The 18,469-nt window shown below is 40.0% G+C and overlaps 1 protein-coding gene across 3 annotated transcripts in view; it reads left to right on the top strand.

The window, feature by feature from the left end:
- The window catches only part of ctnna1 (catenin (cadherin-associated protein), alpha 1), a 64,120-nt gene extending 46,266 nt beyond the window's left edge, over positions 1-17,854 (top strand). For 2 of the 3 annotated variants that reach the window (XM_017426643.3, XM_037977573.1), the window contains exons 15-18: positions 1,136-1,317; positions 5,379-5,484; positions 15,064-15,198; positions 16,161-16,451. In XM_017426643.3, coding sequence (XP_017282132.1) covers positions 1,136-1,317; positions 5,379-5,484; positions 15,064-15,198; positions 16,161-16,451 — 714 coding nt within the window. Of the gene's footprint in view, positions 1-1,135; positions 1,318-5,378; positions 5,485-15,063; positions 15,199-16,160 lie in introns of all 3 variants that reach the window. The other variant, XM_017426642.3, reaches the window with a different exon arrangement.
- Positions 17,855-18,469: the final 615 nt, after the last annotated feature.

Genomic DNA, 18,469 nt, shown 5'->3' with positions numbered 1-18,469 from the left:
AAAAATCTCTCTTTATAAGGAGTTCTTGCACACTTGCGGTCCTCTTTATTTCTGTTGTTTGGACCCATAATTCAAAGAATTGATATGATCTGAATTAAAACTTTCAGTTTTTTATTGGAGAAATAAATTAGTTTTGATGTGGCAAACCAGGCTAATCTTCAATCTGTAATGAATGTTCTTCTTCTTGTAATCATGCCAAACAATAGCCACAAAGAGAGACCAGCATTGCTAAAATGTACGTTATTCGTTTGTCCACTCAAGTTCCTTTTAAATTCAAGTCTAATTGTAAATTTAGAGGCGAACCGCAATAATATTTTAACAGAATGGAGAGTAGGAAATCAGAGAGCCCTTGTGGCTGAACGATCCATCAGTTCGTTCCAGAGCGATTTGTTTTGATCACTAAAGATTATCTGGCTGTTTTATTTGGATGGGTCTTCTCATCACAGCTTTATTCTACACAGCTTTATTCAAGCTCACGATGCTCCTAAGAGACAGACCTATTTACCAGTAATGGAATGAACACTGTAGCGATGATATTCGATTTCCTGCTCTTAAGCGTCTGCCTACCTCAACTTGACAACTTAATTCACTGAATGTCTGATTACCTGTTTGGAAGCTGCTCTTTATCTGTTCAGTTGAAGAGGACGTATAGGCATGTTATTAAACACATTTGCGCGCGATGTCAGATTCTGCTAAACAAACGTCTCTATAATGATCTTCAGTGGTACAGAGTGGAGCAAATGCATCCCCCCCCTTCCCCCCCNCCATGGTTCCAAAAACTGTTTTGAAGATATTGTTTTGTATTTAGAGAAGAAAATCTGCAAATTAGAAAAGTAGCAGTTCTAGAGCAATTTTTAGTCACATTATAGGCGATGGAAACTGATGCATTTGTTTTTAGACCCATTTAACCATTCGTTTTGTGCGTTTTATTATAAAGTATGAAACAAATCACACAGAAGTGTGGTATAAGATTATAAATCTGTACCCTCTGCTGGGATCCCATCAACACCGTGGCCTCACCTGCCAAGAAAACATTGCATTTGTTGTGTGCATTGCAACAGTATGTCAAGGTCTAGCTTGGTAACCCTCTGCACTTTCCCCAATTCTTCTTTTTTTTCTTCTCCTTTTCCTACAGGCTATCATGGCTCAGCTGCCGCAGGAGCAGAAGGCAAAGATTGCAGAGCAGGTGGCCAGTTTCCAGGAAGAGAAGAGCAAGCTGGACGCGGAGGTATCCAAGTGGGATGACAGCGGCAATGACATCATTGTGTTGGCTAAGCAGATGTGCATGATCATGATGGAGATGACCGACTTCACCAGGTGAGACAGCAGAACAAATGAACTCAAGTCATTGCACTTTAAAAAACTAAAATTAATCTGATAATTGTCGTCTGTTTCTTAGCGTTTCTCTGTCTGCTTCTTTCATGAAGTAGTGAAATACTAACCTGCCTGCATATGCATGCAAAATAAGTTAGTAAATGAGTCCAAACATATAGATGGAACTGTAAATAAGCCATTCTATATATTTTTTTCTTTCTTCAACCAAAATATTTCCAAGAACATGTCTTGATAGAATTCCCCAGCTTAAGTTAAGTCTACCTTAAATACAGTCGCCCAGTAAGCTTATGTTTGTTAACCAATATTCATTCATATTTGAACAATAGTTCACAAGAAGTTTAAGACTATTGTTCGTGCAGCAGAGCTCTTCATTTTACTTAAGCAGCAGGATAGGTAGGATTTCCACTTTATTATTTTTCTATCCTTCCTTAATCTTAATATGCAGAGCCATAAGCAGAGCATCAAATCTCCGTCTCCCCTGCTACATAAATAAGCCGGGACTGCATTGGAAAGAAATTAAATGGACAGCCTTCCTCAGCAGAGCTGCTAAAGGCCAAATTCACACTCATGAGTGGATTATTTAGGCAATATATTGAGCAGATGTAAGGGTTAGATCTTGCTAATTGGATAATTATTCATTTGATAAGTAGTCTGGTTTTCAGTTTTGGGATTTGAATACATACTTTAAACTTTTATTGACAGCTCTTTGCAGTAACGGCCTAAATGTTAGAGCCAATGGGCATCGCCCAAAAATGCGTTTTTATGACTTTTACCGGGTTTTTCTGTCAGTTGTTAAGTTGCTTGTGGGTCTTTGTGCTGTTACTTTTGTCTTCATCGTGAGATTCAGAGCAGATTTTGGTTGAGAGTAGGTGTCACAAACACTTCAAAATATTTTCTTTAAAAAAAAATCCCTGCATTTTTGCTGTTTGTTTTGGGTCAGCGTCCATCTGTACTGCGAAGAGCTCTGAAATCTGCTTTGCTGCATTTTGCAGAATCTGACTTGGCAGTGTGGGACTGTACGCTACAGAATTCATCCAGCTGCTCGTATCACCATGACAGTATGCACTAGTTACCCGTTTTCTTTGGGAGTCATACATGCCCATGTCATCACACTGTCTCCATGTGATTTTTACAGATACTGACACTTTGGAAGAATTTTGCCTCTACTTTTCCTTCTGTCATTTTTGGGCAGGATTGTTTTTGTTTTGTCTGCCCAAACAGCGGTCTTTCAGAGCTGGTCTTGACATTTTAATGTTAGTCATTTTTGTTTTAGGGAAGCTTTTAGTTGACAGAAGAATGCGACCAACTGGATACGCAAATACTGAGCTTCATTCATCCGACCGTTCACTGAACATATGTAAAATTAAAGCATTAGTCTTTTGTGTAAATTTGTATTCATATTGTTTTGGAAATTGGACAACATTCTCTCTACATTTCTCTCAAGCTTGCACAGTGTATGCCAGGTGACATTTATTTATTTTTTAAATCTATTTTTGTATGAGTTGGCTTTTTAAATTTCAAATCATTTTTTTTTTTTGTGCAACACAGTCACATCCACCAAACAACAAATTGCTCGTTTAGTTTTCACCCTCTGAATGAAAAAGCCTGTTTTACTGACTGAAGATTGAAAATGTTAAAAAGCTGTAGCAAAGTTTGAAATGCTAAGAGCGACAGACCTGAATGGACCTGAATGGTTGCACAGCACCCAGTAGGTTTTATGTGCTCTTTATTCTTCAAAAGAAGTATGGAAAAATATTGCCGCCTTTTTTTTTTTTTTTTTGCTGTATAATGGATGAATGGTTGGATGGATAAAGGTATGAGGTTATTGATTGCTGTGACATTTTTGTATTTTATAAATGCTGCCTCTCCCACAGTTTTACACTTTAAAGCAAACCAAGGAGTTCAAAATGAGGAAAAATGACTCAGAAACTGAATAATGGTTTGATTTGTGAACGCCGTTATGAATCTAATTTTTAAACATGCTTAAACAGGTATTACTTTCACAAGTTTAATGGTAACTTCAGGTCAAGTAAAAGTATTTTTTAGAAGGTAATAAATATTTAATCCTTGCTCTCAATCAAAAACAAAAAAAAGGGCACTGATTTTAAAAAGTGTCAAATTACTTGTGAGCATATTTTAAAATTACACATTACATCTTCAATAAGTCATTAACAACTAGCTCATTGTAAATGCTTGCAAAGTACTGACGGTTACTAAAGCATCCGGTTAAGTTGAATGGAAATTTACAAATCACTTTTTTATATATATATATTAACTGTTGCACAAAGAGAAATATTGTGCTCTTCTATATCTGTCAAGGCTCTCTAAACCTTTTGATTTGCAGCACTGATGGGCAGCATTTTTATTAACAAAATGTGATAAGATTTTATAAGAATGTGACTAGGTAATAATTTCCAGACCATTTATCACTTTCAGCGCGGAAGAAGTCTGAGCTGCTGCAAACATATTGTTGGAGTTTGGGTGAAGAGGGGTGAAAGTCTTTTTCACCTGCTCCTACCTACTGCCACTGTTTACACACTTTTTTGCATGTGTGTGTGTGAGACACAGATATGTATCAGCCAGCATATCAATCCACACATTATGGCTTCCCTCATGTATCCAGTGACGGCACATGGAAGGTCAGCGGCTGGTAAATTCAGCCTGCACTCAAACGATTGTCCTTTGAACCTTGACATGGAAAGCAGCTCTGCCGAGGTTAATGTCGTATTAGGTAATTGACCTCTGCTGTCAAATCTGCAGAAAGTAGGAGAAATTCATGTTGACTCCTGCCTCTCTCATGGCCGTTTGGCAGCTCTCATGAATAAAGCCATTTGTGGCTTGGAAACATTCAACATATTTGGGAGCCACCTGTCACAGTTCTATGCTGTGAGGTGTTTGGCTTGTGCACATCTGGGGGCCTGCAGGTGTCAGAGGGACTAAAATATAAATCCACTCAAGGATTTTTTTTTCTTTTTCTCTTTTCTTTCATCTGAAGTTTCTTTGTTTTCTCTTTGTGTGCTGTTGAACTTCCCCTGCAGAGTTAGAAAGCACCCTTAAAAACCATCTCTTATATAAAACAAGGCAGATCAGGTATAAATCAGTTGCTGCTGTGTGTATTTATTTTGAACAAACCACAGCAGTATGCTATCAGCTGCCTTTTTGCTTGTATGCTTTTTTTTTTTTTTCCTCCGTCCCCAGAAGTGTCACAATGCCTCCAGCTCGGTCTCCTGGGGTTGACTTTGTCCCAGGAGAACCTCCAGTCTGTGCTCTGACGCATGGCCTTTTCCACTAGGACCCTGGCTTGTTTTACATCAGAGCAGCAGAGGGAGAGCAGGAGAAGGAAAGTGTTGGAGATGGGAGGGGAGGAAAGGGGAAGCGAGAGAACAGAACACAAAATTCCATCTGTTCTGGGTTGGATGGCTCTTTTTTTTTTTAGCCTGGAGAGAGCAGCTTTGAATCCAATTTGTGTCTCTTGCCAACTGTGTCCCAGAGTCCCCTGAGGGGGTTTGAAAAATGGCAAATAGCTGACAAGCTTTACAGTGTGTCAGGTCGGGGCTGGACTGACCTGTGTGGGACTGGACTTTGTTTGGCTCCTAAGGGTCAACAGCGATGGACATGGGATATTGAGTTAATTTCCAGGATATTAAACTTATCCCTGTTTTGTTGTACTTTGACTCATTTGGAATAAATCTCAGCAGAAAGTTGTGGGGGAATAAATGAATAAAAAAATAAGTATATAATTCTTTTTTGATTTTTAATGTGTTCTATTTATGTAGCTTAAAACATTTATAGTTCTTACCGCACAGTATGACACCAGGCTGCATTAGAGTTTAATATGTGGAACAGTCTGTTCACCACCACACACTTCTCTTATCATTTACTTAAACTATTCCTGTTGTTCATTTATACATTCCTCCTTCTGACCGAAAACAACCTTCTAACAGAATCAGGCTCTGGGATTTTTTTTTTCCCCCTCCTGTACGAGGCTAGAGTCTGCAGCAGAGTTAAAGCCGAGACTGATGTTTTCCATCTTTTCCGTTCAGGGGGAAAGGGCCACTGAAGAATACATCTGATGTCATCAGCGCTGCCAAGAAAATTGCAGAGGCAGGATCCAGAATGGACAAACTGGGCCGCACCATTGCTGACCAAGTAAGTCATAATGAGCCTCTGTCCCCTAGGAGTGACGTAAATCACACCTTTATGCTATCAACCACAGTATACAGTTACAGTGGGCCACATTCAACCCACTCCTCAACCTAAAAGGTATTCTGTCTAAAATGGAATTATGGGAGTCTCAGCAAACAGTAGAGGAAAGTATAGGTAGGTACATGCAAGCATATATATTTACAGAGCTGATTAAAGTAATTAAGTTGAGGTAATGAATAGATTTCAAGATTTGAAAAATGTTTTTTTAAATTATTTCCTCCACACTCTTACTTAGGTTGGCAGGGCATCCATCACTGTTGTTTCTGTGCAAAACCCCCAACCGTCCTGGATTTTCATACTGAATCTGCCTGTTGCAAATTCTTCTACATATCTCTTGATATTTATAGGGCTGCACCAATAATAAAGTGGTTTTAATTTCTGTCCCAGTTATGAATTCCCCAAAGTAATTTGTACATTAGCAGGAACGTAGCACAACAAGGATTTGAAAAGAGTGGATTGTTTCCATGACAATGTAAACATTTTTTTTAAATCCATACAGCGACTGCAACACTCGACGGCTCATTATTTAACTAAGAGATGTATGACTCAGAAGTTTGTTGGGGCTCATTGTTTGGCTTAAGACTTCAGCAGATTGCCTCCAATTCCATTTAGTTTGTTTCCTTTTCTAAGCCATCATTGCAAAACTGACATAATGACATTACATTCATGAAAGGTGTTTGGATTTCTTATTTGCCCGTTCAGATGCACATTCAAGACACTAACAAACTGGAGGTGTTTTCTGTGATTTATCGAGAAGATGAACATTACCAAATTGCAGAATTTTCTTTCATGATCAGATACTTTGTTTTCCATCTTCCAATTTACTCAACAGTCTGTGGTTCTTGACTTCGAGAAACAAACTTTCAATTATCCTGAGCCTCGTATTTCACTTAAGTACTTATACTGTACGTCCCCTTAGGGAGACGCTGTAAATGATTTATCTTTAATCTTATGTGTCATCACTTAGGCAGAGACTTACTGCACCTGTGTCTGCAATATATACACATTTTGTTCTTAACACCACAAGACTTGTGATGTTTACAACAGGACGTGATCATCGCATCGAGTTCCTCTCCTGGAAAGATGTTTGCTCGTGTGTTCAGCATGTAGCAGCTGTGTTTTCCCCACTTTTATCGAAGAACACAGTTGGCTAAGAAGGGACTGTCTTCAGATGTGTAGGATTTCTGCTCAGATAACACTGGTTGGCTCAGTCACTCTCGCTCTCTGGCTTCGTAATAACAGATAACACGTTGGCAAAAAGTAACGGCACAAAGTTTTGATGGATTTGGTGGCCTTCGGCACAAAGGTCCCGGGGCTTGGCATCTTTCATAATCAATTCTGTGGTCTGTTTTGCAATGATAAATATTTATCTCATTAGTCTAGGTACAGTGAATTTGCTAAAGTTTCTTACTTTAAGTATGTGTAAAAAAAAAAAAAAAAATAGCCCATGTTTATTAACTCTATACCTGCTGTAGAAAAGGTTTACCCCCCCACCCCATATTCAAACCACTATGGATAGTATATTAGTTACCTTTCTCCCATCTTCTGGTTGCCTGTCCTGACAAGGTTTTCAGCGATTTCATTACCCACTGGAAACGTCTGCATTTAGGTTTCAGCAGAATTCTCTCCCTCATTGTCTGACATAATGAGCTGCTGGCCTCAAAGAGCCCTGCACGTCTGATATTTTATTTAACGTGCCCTCAGATCTTTCATATTAGAGACCCACGTCTATCACAAAGTAACGGCTTTACCTGTACTGACCTAATTGCATTTGAATCATCGGAATGGGGAATAAGCCGCCCTGGAAAGTCACTTTTATATGCTTCAGTGCAGCTTTTGAAGATGCACATTCGCTTTAATGAAAACAGTGTGATCCCCCAAAGAAAACAGATGGGCAACTGTGCAGGTGTGTGTGTATATTTGTCTGTGCATGCCTGCATGCAAAACGTCTGACTGGCGTTTGCTCTCTGCAGGCACGTAAGTACAGATGTGTCAGATTTAGGTGACTGTCTTCCCCTTTTGTCCTCTGCTATTTGTAGGTACTTGTTCGTTCCTTTTTTTATTTTTTATTTTTTGTTGTCTGTACATGTGTCGTTTGCGCCTGTGTACACACACACACATACTTTTAAAAGATTTGGTGGTTTAAAGCACTCAAAAGTATAAATAAATGAAGAGCTTTGGCTGTTGAAACAGACGTCTTAGTCAAGAGCAAGGACCCCTTCAGCCTCTCTAAACCCATCCAGCTGTCCCTCTTAGCCTTTCTATCTCAGCAGAGACCAAAAGCACCAGGAAACCAGGTGAATCTTGACTCTAACATCAAGAACTCTCAGAGAAAGTCATGGGTTACCGAGGAGAGCCGGAGAAAGGGAGGGCAGTTCATTTTTGTTGAGGGAGGAACATCCCTCCTGAGAGAGACATCCATTAAGAGTGTTTCGCCTTTTAATTAGCTGCATAATTGCCAAGTGGCAGATATTTATTTATTTTTCTTTACCATTTATTTATTTTTATGCTGGCGGTTTATATTTAGAGCCATACCTCTAACAAAGCAGGAGATGCCACAGGCCCACTCGCAGCAAAGCGCGCCACACTGGGAGGGTCTGCATAATCTAGCAGCTGTAGTTAAGTGAATCGCACGTACTGACAGTCAGAGGAGTAAAGGCGATGTTGGGACTGCTCATTAACCTGGGCATATTAATCACGTGCTCTCCGTGCCTCTGGCCTGCAGGGCCTGCGAGGGTTTGGTTCTCGTTCGGAACACGCTGGCAGATGGTCCCAGACTGACAGCGCTGCCTCTCACCCCACCTCTTTGTTTATTAGACACTGTCACGCTGGGCTTTGGTTCGAGAATATTGTGTTCACGGTAAACACGCAGGTGGACGCGGTCCAGTTTGGGGTTATGGTAAAACACTTAAATGTGTGTAACAGAGCTTCATAAAAATTAAAAAGAAATGAATGTAGTGCCGAGATGAGTTGCAGGATTTAGGTCATTGCTGTACGAAGGTCTGCACTGCAGTCGATTAACAATTTATTACCTTTCTCTGCAGGGAACCTTATGAGAGTTTGATCCGACTGGCCCGGTAAACAAATAATGCTATGTAATTGAGATTTATAATGCTAAAGTGTTAGCTGCTATGTAGCCCATAAATCCCAGCAGTTTGCCTGCTCACCAAAGAAGCACAAGTGTCTCTCACTTCGTGTTGTGAAAGTTTTATTTTTATGTCTACACTCAGAGTGTACTGAGAGTGTACTTTTCTTCCAATTTGCATTCAGTCAGGAGAGATTCATGGTGATCTATAGTCTCTGGTGCTGGTCACAGTCTAATCCCAGGTCTGGCTACAGACACTCTGAAACTGACAGCTTGTAAATTACCTACTGAAGCAGCGCAGGAGCGAAATCGCCCAGAGAGTTCACAAATTCTCAGCTCAGCAGTTCATGGGTCAGCCACCAGCTAACTGCAGTTCATCGTAAACAATTGGTGGTTTTTAAAAACATCCATTAATTTGCTCCGGCCAGGAACGCTTCTATTTTGCAACGCAGCGTTATTCTGACAGACCGTATACTAACACAGATTTCTGTGTAAATAACTGATGCAGAAGTGATGCCACTGTGAAAGTTTACACTAAAATGTTCTGTTGAATCACCATAAAGTTTTTAAGATTGAAGTTGTTTTAAACTGCAGAAATTAGCTTTGAAACTGGCCTTAGTCTGACTGGTTATTAGCTCGGCTGTATAACTGGAATTTCTCCCCGTTTCTTCCGATTTTTCTGACTGCAGTTAACAACTCCACTTTTTTTTTTCTTTTTTCTCCAGTCAGAAACTTTTTGTTCATTCATTTTTTGGCATTTTAAATCACAAACATTAACTTATGACGCTGCCTTTTTAATTTCTTTGGTTTCTTTCTTCCAAAGCATATTACTTCAACATTTGACACCTTCATTGTCCTACATTTATACATTTCTTTGATTACAACCTTCCCTTTTTGTTTGTTTCTGCTCCCAAGTTCAGCTGAAACTAAATAATAACCAGCATTATTTGCCACTGTGTGCCGAACTCCCAAAGAACAAATATAATCCTGTGTTGTTTTTACTGACAGCTCTCTTGTTGGGGTCATGTTTTCTGTCAGTCAGCCAAAACCACCAGCTTTCTGAGACTTCTGACTCATTTGACTTGTCCAGGTATTTGACTCAGAAATGCATAATTCAGGATGTTTCTGTATTCCTTCCTCTACGTGATCTGAATAAGTATTTTCAAGTACCTATAAAAACTTTGTTTAATTATTTTGAAATGTGTTTTTTTTTTAAAAAAGCCAGAATGTTCAGCTGCAAAATCAAAGGTTTATCACATCTGTTTTATTTGAGGTTTTTTTTGTTTTGTTTTGTTTTTCCTGCAAAATTGAACAGCTGAAGCACAAATTACCAAGAGTGGCGATTAAATATTTGTTGCCAGGGGTTTTATTACGAGTCTGGGCAGACTTGGACATAAACTGCAACTTGACTGGTTGGCAGACACATAAAACTGAAATTAATTAGTTTTTTTTAGATCATCAGGAATAGTGCATCAGCGTTTTTTTCTTAAATGCAAATTTTTCTGCAAGGGTAGTAGTTAAATCCTCTCACTAAAAAAAAAGAAAAAACAAAAATAAGCTGAAAATTAGTCAAGATTTCCAAACCAAATTATGTTTCTGTCTTGACAATAACAAGCATGACGGATAGTCTGACACTGTAGCTTCGTTTTCCTGATTGAGTCATTTCACCAACAAACTCATCAAAGTCGGGCTAATTTAAGTAATTTTTGTAACAAGATTGAGGTGTAATTTTTCCTTTAATTTTAACTAAACCCATTAAAACTTGAGATGTGCTTTAAAGATGGCCGGAGGTTTAATCATGTGTTGTGTTGGTGAGTTGTATAAATATGTATCAAAAAATAAATTGGATACCTGCAATTATAAGAATTAAAATTCGGTGGTTTGGGTTTTACAAGCTAAAATGATATGATAAAGCCACAAACCTCCTTTAAAAAAAAAAACCTTTAGCAACTTAGAAATGTTAGCAGGAGTGTAGATTTTCACATAACAAAACACTTCTTGGGTTCACTGCCCATGGCACTCCCCTACAGGTTGCTGGCAGTGGCACATTAGGATGCGGCCTCGTCAGTAAATATTGAAAATTGGCATTTCCTCCGGGTGATGCGTCCAGAAAGGTCAGTGCTGGCTGGCGGCGGCTCAGGGGCTCTGCGTGTCTCCGCGCCGTTGTAATAGAATTCAGTGGAACTGCCTGCCATTTCCGATGATGAGACCTGACCGTCCCATTCGTCATTTATTTCCCGGATTGTTACTTTATGCACAGCAGAGTGAGGGAGCTTTCTTCGACGCCCCTGCAACTTCCAGGTTTTAGATTTTTGTTCGCGCTGCGCTCCCGACTCACCCCTGCAGCCACAAGACGCTGATAAATGCAAAATTTCGAGCTATAAATTCCCAAAGTGAGACCCTCGTGGGGATTAAGTCGTGGTGGGCGTCGTTGTAACAGATTAACTTAGCAAGTCGTGTCTGTTAAAGTTATGACCCAGCTTTTCCTTTTGTGTCACCTTTTATTTCTAAAATACATGCAGCAAGGAGGCGAGAACCATCCAAAAATCATTGACATTTCTGCCTGCACTGCTTTCTCCTGTTTTTAAAAGATGGTGACTCACCTTCCTCTGTTGGTTTGCCTTGGAAAAAGAAAAGGGAAAAAAAAATGTGTGCTGAAGACACCACTCCACCTCCTCCTGTTCTCTCTGACTGGCCACACAAACACTCGAGCCTGAAGGACATTTTTCACTTGCACTTAGACAGGACAAAAAAAAAATACAGTGTATTCTAATGGCTAATGTCAAGCATTTTCATGTTTGCACCAAAGCGCATTTTCATTGTAAAATGGAGCATAAATAGGCTGTGCTTCACACGATATCTATAGGTTGAGCAAATACACCCAACTTGTATGGCCTTTTGTCATTTTCACCCTCAGTTATTCGTACAGTGGTTGAAATGGTTTCTGGATACCAGGCTAACGGTGGTTGATGAGAAACTTGAAGCGGTCATTATACTGTCACCACCACCTTGTTTAATCACATGCATATTTGCCTCGGCGAAACAACTCAAGGTGTTTTTCTCTCCCCTCTCTGTGCAACTTAAGTATTCACATGTCACCGTCGGCGCAGCCTTGCAGAGTTTCCTGAGTGCTGAGGGAAGCCAGCAGCTGAGCCGACTATGAGCACAAGTGATGCTTTCACGGCGCCCTGCTCTCAGCCGTCTGAATACTTCCCCAAGCCTTCATTAGCATGGCTGCTGCATTCAGCCTCATCCCAGGTCTTTGCATTTGCATGCGTGCCTCTGCACGGGCACGCCGTCACGCGCGCGCTCGCCGTCTCGGTTTGACTTAACCGCCCCTCCCAACTTCAGCTGAATCCTCTTGTTCTCTTTTCCCCAGTCGGATTTCTCCCTTATTTACTCCTCCTCGCCGTTTCCCCTCTGGCTGACTCTTCATCGTCGCCTTTTTCCTCCTGATTTTGCTCTGGTTCGCTCTGGTTCTTTTTAACCTTGCTGCCTCTCCCGTTTACGCCAGTCTAGCAGCCATGTTTAGTTGTTAGTTGCTGTAAGATGATGATCACCCCTTCAGCTCGTTTTCCCCTCCCCTTCTCTTACATGCCTCTCTTCAATGAAACACTGACTCTTACATCACTTTCCTCACCTCTTAGCCTGTCTTTGTAGATATCAGAACTGGATATTCGTGATATATTTAAAAAAAAAATAAAAAAAAACTAAACGTGTCATGTGATGTTTGTAGAATAATCAGAAATGGAAGCTGTGCAGGGTTCAGTTATCTTTCCATGTCCTTCCCCTCTTCTGGTGTCCTCTCTCTCTGTAAGCTGTGTATAAATAAGCACAGTTGTGGCGGTTTGTAAATGCATGCATGACTGTATATCTGGGAGAGAGTGCACTGTATTCAGTGGAGCACTCTGTTCTCCCACCAGGGATACTGATGCGCTCAGCAGGATTAGATGCATCATAAGTTGTAGTCCGTTTGAAGTGTCCAGAAATCATGATCCCTCTGATGTTTCCTCTTCTTCCCTCTGCATAGATATGATGTTACCTGTTGTGAGGTTACTGTACTCAGCAGTTAAAAAGACCGCTATTGTCAAGTGAAAAATGCTACAATCTTGACTCCATGTCCTTTAGCTGTAGTCAGAGTAAAGGTTTTTTTTTATGATTCTGGAGACATGCATGTAGCACTTGTTCATGCTAATGTTGTCCTTCTACTGCTTTCCTGAAAATAGTCCATTCACATTTTCTCAGGTTCCAAAAGAACCGGGCTCTTAGTGGTGTTTCAGCTGGTGTTTTCTCTCAGCTTTTTCATGCACAAGCCAGCCACCGATTCTTCCATATATGGCGCTTTTTTTTTAGTAGGTGATGTGAAAAGCTGGCAGCCTGTGATCTGCAACAAAGTCAGTCTGTTAATCATTGCTGATAAACCATTTGTGACTCAGGTCATTCTGATCTGATTCAAAGCGTCAGGGCCCCCATCAAAGTGTTTACATCCTTCACTTGATGAGCAGCTAAGAAGAGTACTGTGGCCTAATTACTGTGCTGGCAGGGGGCTTGTTTAGCTAACCAGGAAAGGGATTGGAAATGGTGGAGCCCAAGTCTAATTACGATGAGATAAAATGAGTCAAAGACATTGCCAATGCTAAATGAGATGCATTTGTGGAGCTCTTCACATGCTGCCACTTTAAAGTGGATTTTATGATAATTTCTTTCTGAAGTTGATGGAGGTTTTTTGGCTTCAATTTAGTGACTTGTGTACCTATCCGCCTGTTGACAATAATGTCTTCTACGAAGCAGAAGTAAGATTATTTTTTTTCTTTTAACTCCGAGTTGACGCCATGGAGCCAATATTCTCCTGCCAGACATTTTGAAGATCAGATTTAATTTTATTCACAAGTTCTTTTTCACACATGAGATTGCACTACAACTTTGCGAAGGAGACTCATAATGCTGCTGTTGCTCGCCAGCCAAACAGAGACGGCACAGCATTGTCTCAGTGTGGACTTGTAAATAGCATACTGCCATTGTTCAGGCAGAGACGTGGGCACCATTGTCTGCGTTGGCGCTCTCTTACCCACAGATGTCAGTTGAGCTCAGCGAGTTTCTCCCCTGCCAGTTCAGAGGCGCTAACACTTCCCTCCAGTCTCCATATTTCACAAAGAGGCACAACATTTCCACAACACACTGTTTTAAAAAAATAAATTAAATTATTTTAAAAGAAGCTGGTTGGCTTCTTCAGCCGCATCAGTTCATTCTTACCTTTTAGATCAAATTGACAAAACTGTTTGGATGGAGAAAAAAAATGCAGATTAATGTATGATTTTGGGTAAGTTGAGCCAGTTTTAAAGTGTGGAAGTTAATTCAGGGGTGGATAAGTGTTAGGGGGAGAAAAACATCAGTGTTCCCAGACTCGATTACCTATTGCTGTTTTTAAAAACTAAAAATTGCTCAAACAAATATTTTTTTTTTCTACATTGATTTATGTAAAAACTGAACATGGTCACTTTGATGTCCACTTTTGAGTTGTAAACTCCAACTTCTGAGAAGTATAACCGGAAACAAGGGATAACTATTAATTATTAATTAATGAAAAAAAACAACTTTTAACATTTAACATAAATTGTTTAGGCTCATGTAAAAATAAATTTGCATTGTAAGGTGGTGGAGAATTTGAGATTCTGATCAGAAAGTATTTTTTTTACTTGGCGAACAAACTTTTCATGTATCATTTTCTTAAAAGTTGAAGTAAAACAGACCAGTACTTAAGTATATTTTAAAAATCTGTTCTTTGTAGTTCTCTCATGGTGGAAACCCCAAATATTTGTTTTTGGCGGGGAATCAATAATTGAATGAAAGACTCATCCCGTGTCCAAAAGTTTTACCTCAGCATACAGATCTAATTAATAGCAATATTGTATAAACCTGTTAAATTACGACAACTTTATTGATGTTTTGATGTTAAAAGTAGCTCAGAAATGGATCAAGTCTTTAAAAAAAAAAAAAACTTATGGGATTTCAGAATGAAAAACGAGTACAAATCCTGTGAGTTTCTAAATATATTTCCCCTCCAGAGGGACTTGACATTCCATTATCCCCGCCGTCGGCTGAGCGTTAGCGGAGTGTGCGTCGCGTGTTACGTGATCACGTGTTAACCTCGTGAGGATGAGACAGCAGGTGGTGGGCGTCCGTTTGTCATTTTGGCTCTGGCCAGGATGTGGGCGTCTACTTCACCTGCCACACTGCTACTATCTTATCTGGCAAAGTGTGAGAACGTTGTAGAAGTACGAAAATATGCAGAATAATGACTGCATGTGACAAAAAGGAACAAAGACGGAACCGGCGCACCGCTTGAAATATGAATCTTTTTTTTCCCGACCATTGACACACCAACAGATTTTTACAGATTTACATTTTCTTTTCTTTCATTTCCTTGTCTCCTGCAGTGTCCCGACTCCTCCTGTAAGCAGGACCTGCTGGCCTACCTGCAGCGTATCGCTCTGTACTGTCACCAGCTCAACATCTGCAGCAAAGTCAAAGCCGAGGTTCAGAACCTGGGAGGAGAGCTGGTCGTCTCTGGGGTAAGTCCAAATACGTTTAAACCAGACACACTTCTTATTTCCAATTTGTTTTTTTTTTATTTCAGAATCCACTGAGAAGTTTTTTTTTTTTCCTTTTAGATTGAGTTTAAATGAAAGGCTGATAAACTCAGTGATGCAGTTTCAAATGTAGCAGGGTACAAACAAGGAGAGCAGACGGGATGATGCAAACATTACAGGTTTCCAGCAGAGACGGAACATTCAGTCTCGGAGTACGCACATTAAAAAAAAAAAAAAAAAAGGTGATTTAGACAGAACGGCTTTTATATTAAAAAAATATTCACGTTAATGCTGTCACATTCTGGCTCAAAACGACTAAATCAACAGAATGCATTTGCAACTTTTAAAAACTTTTTATAGTTGATATTTGCCAAAATAAACCAAAGCCGCCGACCCCGGCTGCTAGCTGTCAAATGACTGAACGAGACAACAAAATGAACGTTTCACTCTTTGTGTTCAAGTGTTTCCTAACCTTTACCTCGTGACGTGACGGCGTTCAAGGCCAGCGCTCACAGAGCCCTTTAAGCAATAATTAACCACTTACCTTCCTGTTTAAAATGATCGACTCACGTTACGCAGGAAATAATGATTCGGAGCTGAACGGAGGGTCTGCTTCTGATACTTACCCAAGTGTCACCGGTGCCTCTGAAGCCATTAAAGCGAGCTGATTAAATTAGTTTGACCTTTTTAAATATTCTAAAATTCGTCACAGACGTTTTGTATGCCAGACAAGGAAATGGTTGTTAATTTTCCCGGTTCGCGGGGCCGAGTTCTGGTTTGCCTCTGAAAAACCAGGAGCCCAAAACCTGTAAGACGATAAACGGATGATTAATTGTTTACTTCTAACACGTTTTTTTTTCCCAGTACAGGCTAATTAAAAGCTAACTGAGGTGATTGATGTGGCATCTTAATTTTATTTTCTTCTCCCTCCCTCCCCCTTTCAGTTGGACAGCGCCATGTCCCTGATTCAAGCCGCGAAGAATCTGATGAACGCCGTGGTGTCCACGGTGAAGGCCTCCTACGTGGCCTCCACCAAATACCAGAGGAACAAAAACATGGAGGCCCTCAACATGCCGGCGGTCTCCTGGAAAATGAAAGCCCCCGAGAAGAAGCCTCTGGTGAAGAGGGAGAAGCAGGATGACGGGCAGACCAACAAAGTCAAGAGATCGTCCCAGAAGAAGCACATGAGCCCCGTGCAGGCTCTGAGCGAATTCAAAGCCATGGACAGCATCTAGACGGAGACGCAGAGTTTATAACCAATGAGTTTAGATGATTATTCAGTGAGAGAGGAGCTGTTATCTGTCTGTACCTCTGTTTGACCAGTTATATTCCTCCACTGCCTCATTCCTGTCATTCAGATTAGCTTTAATCTGTAGCAAGAACGGCCTGTTCTGTAGAAAAGAAACCGTATAGACGAGGCTTTTTTTTTTTCTTTCTCTTTAATATATATCAGAGAAACAAATGGATTTAAGAGATGTTGGAAATAATTCGAAGAGGCGTTTGATCATTTTTCTAACCAGTTTTAAAGCAAGACTAATAGGAGCTGTGGTTTTTCATTTAGTTTTTGGTAAACTTCATTTTCTATACTGCAGAGAACTATGCAAAATTTAAACGGCCTTCCTTTAGCCTGAGCACTAACTAGTAACTGGATCTGTCGGCGGTATTTAAACACCACAAACTTAGTCTGGTTCTATTTTTAAAGCTAGTTGTTAAACTTTAGGGTTGCTATAAAAAGCTCAGATACACTCAAACTGACTATATTCAATTTTATTATCTGTTAAATGTTTCTTTTTCAAGTAACCCATCTCAGATCATGTTTTCCTAAAATTATTTTTTCTTGTTTTGTTCCAAAACTTTGACAGTAGCTTTATCGTACCTATAACACACACACACACGAGTGCTAACACACAGATTAGTCAGTTTGTAAATTAGCCCAGTCTTCAGGACCAGACAACAAGTGGACTGTGTGTGTGTGTGTGTGTGTTCTGTCCAAAGCTGACAGGCTTCATTATGAGACCAAACACCTCCACTTTCTGAACGCATTCAGTTTAACGGATTGTTGTTGTTGTTGTTGTTTTTTCTTCTCAGTTTTGTTGCCTTTTAAACTCGACGCTCTGCGTTTGTATTTCTTGCCCCGGAGCTTCAGCATTAATCATGATTTTATATCAACCAGTGTCTTTATATAAAAGAGAAAAAAACCCTGAGAAACGACTTTCCCTTTTAAATTTTTGTTGTTTTTTTCCCCCAGTAAAACCAGTGGGATGGCGTTGTTCTGTGCATACTGTCATGCATATAGCTTTAGAAAAGTGCATTGCTCTACAAAAAGGGCTTTGAAATCTTACTGCTTTGGTCTTGCAGATGAAACTTTGTTTTGCTCATAACATCTATGAACCCCAGCAGGAGGGGCATGCACGTTTTTTTTTGTTTTTTTTTTTAAGCTAGAATCAGACAAACAGAAAAATTCAGTGGGTTCTTTTCCCCTCACATCTTCTCGCTGTAATGTTTAGAGTTGGATCTTGAGTGATATCAAACTACTTTTGCTGTGGATTTCTTTGTATTGAGAGCTGACTTATTAGTGCACACATTTCTTGTATTAATGTGCCTGATTTATATCTTTAAATAAAGTAAACTCAGTCCAGTTTGTGTTTCATCTGTATTCCCTTTTAAACCGGCGCTTCGGCTTTTCATTTTCAGATCAAACCGAGCTCGCGTTTTACTGTCGTAACATTATTTAGAAAATAAAAGCCTTTAAAAGTTAGTATTATAAATTCACAACTCCGCGCAGCCTGTGTTACTGACTGGAGGGCAGCATACAATATTCTGTTTTAACATCTAATGGGTTTTTTGCTCCAGAGTTGATTTATTTTCTCTTAAACAGAATGTGCAGCTTTTAACGTTAAACGGATTCATTTAGTCTGCGGCTGGAGCTTCTTAAACGGCAGCTTGTGAGGACGTCTCTCTGCAGCACCCTGAGATCTGGAACAAGACGTCTCCTCGGTGAAGTGCAGCCGTAATCAACACATTAGTGAGATGGAGAGGATGCTGAGGAGACGCATTTACCTTTTCATAATTTTTTTTTTTTTTTTTTTTTTTACGCTCACAGGTCTCCTTTCACGGTGGTGTTTTTCGCAGCTCTGATTGATATTTACAGAGCTGGTTAAAGACCCCCGTTACTTCTCCTCGTCTACGCCCTTTGAACATTTCTATAAAAGTTTCTCAGTTGACGAGAGGAAACCCACAAAAATCACTTCAG

The sequence above is a fragment of the Kryptolebias marmoratus genome, linkage group LG9, assembly GCF_001649575.2.
Source record: "Kryptolebias marmoratus isolate JLee-2015 linkage group LG9, ASM164957v2, whole genome shotgun sequence".
Lineage (NCBI taxonomy): Eukaryota > Metazoa > Chordata > Actinopteri > Cyprinodontiformes > Rivulidae > Kryptolebias > Kryptolebias marmoratus.
The sequence above is the reverse complement of the archived record's forward strand: the minus strand, read 5'-3'. Positions and strand labels throughout refer to the sequence as shown.